Raw genomic sequence first — 4,382 nt, forward strand, 5'->3', positions numbered from 1 at the left:
CCCTGTTCGAGACGGACGAGCGTTACAGGCACTTGGGATTTTCCGTGGACGACCTCGGCTGCTGCAAAGTCATCCGGCACAACCTCTGGGGCACCCACGTGCTGGTGGGGAGCATCTTCACCAACGCCGAGCCCGACAGCCCCATCATGAGGAAACTCAGTGGCAATTAAAGCCCTTTGCACCCTTTGACTTGATGATCCTCTCCAAGGAAATGCCACGTTTTCAAGTGTTCTTAGGTAATAAAGTAGCTGTTATTTATTCTCAGTCTTTGTGTTCACCACACGTGACTTGGAAAGATGAATTGGCGGCGTCCAAACAGATCCTTTTGTGCCACACGAGTTTCCAGCTGTGAGTTTCCTTCATCTTAAATGAGTTTAAATTTACAAGTACATAGTTATCTGCATTTCCTTTTTAATTTTATCACACAAGCCACACTTTTCAACCATTTTGTCTTTCAGTGTCCAACAAATCTGCTTAGTAATAAAAATCCTGATGCCACTGAAATTTGTAGGAATTGTACCACTTAATCATTTCAGTAAGTGGCAAAAAAAAGTGGAATAAGTAATAGAAGTAATAAGTCACCACATGTGACTTGGAAAGATGAATTGGCAGCATCCAGACAGATCCTTTAGTGCCACACGAGTTTCAAGCTGTGAGTTTCCTTCATCTTAAATGAGTTTAAACATAGTTACTTGCATTTTGTTTTTTAATATTTTTTAATATCATACAAGACACACCTCTCAACCACCTTGTCTTTCAATGTCCAGCAAATCTGCTTAGTAATAAAAATCCGGATGCCACTGAAATTTCTAGGAATTCTGCCACTTACTGAAATGACTAAGTGGCGAAAAAAAGAGTGGAATAAGCAATAAAATTGTGCTCCCAGAATATAGAATTTTATAAAAACTACAGAAGTTAATACTGGACTAATCACTTACTCAGTGTTTTAAAAAGAGGATATTGAGATAAGCTCTAAATACAGGTAATACTTTAGTAAGGAAGTGTTCACTCAACTGCTACATCCACAGACTCCATAAAAAGTCTTAAATTACTCTAAAATCAGTCATCTCTTATTGTTTTTGGTTTTTTTTTTTGTCTTCATGGTGCTTGGGATTTATTTTCTCAATGTTAGCTAAATATATTTAATTAGTTTATATATATAAAGGTAATTTAAAGTTGCTTTTGTAACTTTCTTAGGTCATTAAATACAGGAGGGGAAAAAAAAGATAATAGAGCAATGCCTGGATATCATCATTGTTTTCCTGGACTCTGATGCAATTTGGACTTGTCTCTGGAATTTTGAAATGCCTGTGCAAAGAGCAATTATGATCAATTAGTGCAATTATAAAAGGAGGGTTTCAGTAAATCAGTTCAGGCTCTTCAGGGATCACAAAAACAATCAGATCAGTTGAAGGCACTGGGGGAAGAACAGGGAAGACATTTCAAGGCACTTGGAACACCTGGAATTTCAATGCCTTGAAATTTGGCTCCATAGGTGAAGGAATAAAGCAGATTTTAATCTCATCACAGTTTTGGGGCCATTCTTTATGACACCCCTGCAGTCATGTAACAATGGGAATCCCTCAGTCTTGACTCCATCAGAAAGTTGAATTTTGAGGATAATGACTGCCCAGGATGAGGATCCAAGAGTTTCAGCTTCCCCTCAGGTAGCCTGGGATTTTATCCTTCTGTCTTTTCCCAGTGTTCACCAACAACATGAATTTAAACCTTGTCCTGGGTGTGTGTAGTTCTTCTGTTCCCTACTCAGGTCTCAGCCAGTTTCCACCAAAGTCCTTTTCTTGGCTTTAATGGCTTTAGAACCAGATCCTTTCCCAAGTGCCTGTCCCTGTCCTTGGGAACTTTGCTGGACCAGGGAGGTGGAAGTGAGGAAGCCTTTCCCTTGGAGAAGTGAGGAAGCCTTTCCCCTGGAGAAGTGAGTGCTGCCCACCCTGAATTCCCTCCCAAAGCCAGCAATTCCAAGGTTATCCTACTCACCTTCCCTTCACTGGCTCTACTCTGCCCGCATTCCAAGGTTTAAGTGTGTGGCTGCTGGGGCAGGATTTTTGTTTTTCCCTTTGTCCTGGAATTTGTGCTGTATTTCCAGAGCCCCAGTTCTTACCCTCTGCTCTGCTGTCCAAGAAAACTGTCACTTCAAAGTCTTTTATTGCTGTTTGATTTCCTCATTCTCATCAAGAGGATTAAAAAAGCTTGAGAAGCTGCAACGTGTCTTGTCTGTTTGCAAAATACACTTAATTTTGGTGAGCACAAGCGAGCTCATGGGATAAAAGAGGGGTGGTGTCTTGCTGGACTCGGGGAGAACTTTGTTGGGTAAATATTAGAAAAATCAAGTTGTGAAAGAGTTTATATATATTGTAAATATCCTGACAACTTGATGTTACCTTTCCCTGTGCTTTGCTGTACTTCCTGTGTTTTAGAAAGGGTGGGAGCTGTCAGGTTATTCCAGTTAAGCTTGGGATGCTCATTTTTAAATTCATGTCAAGTTTTGTCCTGTAAGGGATTTTTCCTTGTCAGAAATCTCACTGGAAATAATGAGAGTTTTGCCTTCACTGATATTAATGTTTCATGCCAGGATTTGAGGGGAGGGATGATTTCCCAATATTTTTCTAAACAGAACTTTCTTCATATTAATTCCCAGAAGAGCTATTCCAGTTCCATTCCCCTCCCATCAGACCTCAAACTGTGTATTAATTAACTATATTAATATACTAGGAAATAAAAGTCCTTGAATGCAGTGTAACTGAACTTCTGATAATAAAAGCCAGAACAACTTTCAGAGTTACAAAATGAATTCCTTTTTAGGGGAAAGAAAGGTAAGGTCACATTTTCCTGCCTAATTATCGTCAGGTCTTCAGTGATTGGGATCTTTCCACGTGGACACTCCTCAAGTTCAGACTGGGTGATCATTTTTAATCAGACTTCAGTAGAAATGTTGAGGGAGAAGCCCCAAAAATGTGTGTTCTCAGGGAGTGGCAAGTTAAATGTCCAGTATAAGAGCTTGTTTTCAGAGCTGTTACCTCATCAACACCAGGTGGGGATTTTCCAGGTTGGGATGGAGGAATCTCTTCCAAATCCTCTGCTCAGCCACTTGGGTTCAGGGAATTCGTTGCTTTATTCATGAGATCCTCGTGCCACAGTGCAGGATTTACAGCTCAGCTTTATATTCAGCTGTTCTTAACTTGGGAGAGAGCAAAAAAACCTGGGCTTTGGAGTTAAAAATTAACACTGTACATGTGGAGGGAGTAAAAACCCCGTTAGTGATGAGGAGCTGAAATACAAGAGCAAAATAACTGCCTTGCCTCATGTGCCCGCTCCTTTTAAAGCCTCTTTTTATTAAGAACAGGAAAAAAAGAAGCTGGGTCATGGAGCAGCTCCCATTTCTAAGAGCATAAACAGCAAAGAACAATATTCCCCTTCCACTGGCAGCCACCTGGCTGGAAAAAATAATCCCGAGGGTCAAAGAGGGGAGAGGGGCCCTTTGCTGTGCCTGCCATCTTGGCTGGGGGCTCCTTGCCCTTTCCTGCTAATTGAGGTGTCATTCAACAAGGGATCCTGCAGTTCCTAAAGCCCAGGAAAGCCAGGTGTAACTTTAGACAGCTCCAGGAGCTGATCCAGAACGGAGAGGCCGCGGGATGGGAGTTAGATTTGTCACAGGAACATGCTCTGGGAGCTTGGCTTGCTCCAGTGGCAGCAAAAATCAGGGTTAAGTCTGGATGGCTGATGAAGTTCTCTGGCCAAAGGTCAAAACTTCAGTCCTTCAGCCCTTTAATAGGAATTCAATTAGCCCTGGGCAAAGGGAATAGTTTATTGTATTTATTTTCTTCTAGTTCAAATAAACCACAGGAATTTTGCTCTGTCTTAATGTTATTTATAATTTTCTGCTGGAAATTCTGACTGTTAGTGCTATGACACAGGACTTGCATAAAGGAGATATTTTTGGACCAAAAATATGGAATCCCAGCATGGATGGTTTGGGTTGGAAGGGACCTTAAAGTCCATTTAATTCCAACCCCCTGCCATGGACAAGGACACCTTCCAGTAACCCAGGTTGCTCCAAGCCCCATCTAGCCTGGCCTTGGACACTTCCAGGGATCCTGGGACAGCCCCATCTGAAGGGATCCTGGAGTTCCTAAAGCCCAGGAAAGCCAGGTGTAATTTTAGGCAGCTCCAGGAGCTGATCCAGAATGGAGAGACCGCGGGATGGGAGTTATTTGTCACGGGAATAACCCTCAAACCTGGTCTTGCTCTAAAAGCTGCCCAGTCAGGCTCAGCTAACTGCACAAATCTGGATATATATGGGAAAACATCAATTTGGAAGTGATGCTGTTGCTCAAATAATTGGAAATAATTATGGAGTGGCAATA

At 41.9% G+C, this 4,382-nt stretch overlaps 1 protein-coding gene across 1 annotated transcript in view; it reads left to right on the plus strand.

Moving 5' to 3' along the window:
* MMADHC (metabolism of cobalamin associated D) overlaps positions 1-2,218 on the plus strand; it is a 10,003-nt gene extending 7,785 nt beyond the window's left edge. The window contains exon 7 of the mRNA XM_027656243.1: positions 4-2,218. Within this exon, the coding sequence (XP_027512044.1) occupies positions 4-170 (167 nt within the window). The 3' untranslated portion in view covers positions 171-2,218. The remainder of the gene's footprint in view (positions 1-3) is intronic.
* The last annotated feature ends 2,164 nt before the right edge of the window (positions 2,219-4,382 follow it).

Source organism: Corapipo altera, unplaced genomic scaffold, assembly GCF_003945725.1.
Source record: "Corapipo altera isolate COAL_440 unplaced genomic scaffold, ASM394572v1 68, whole genome shotgun sequence".
Taxonomy (NCBI): Eukaryota; Metazoa; Chordata; class Aves; order Passeriformes; family Pipridae; genus Corapipo; species Corapipo altera.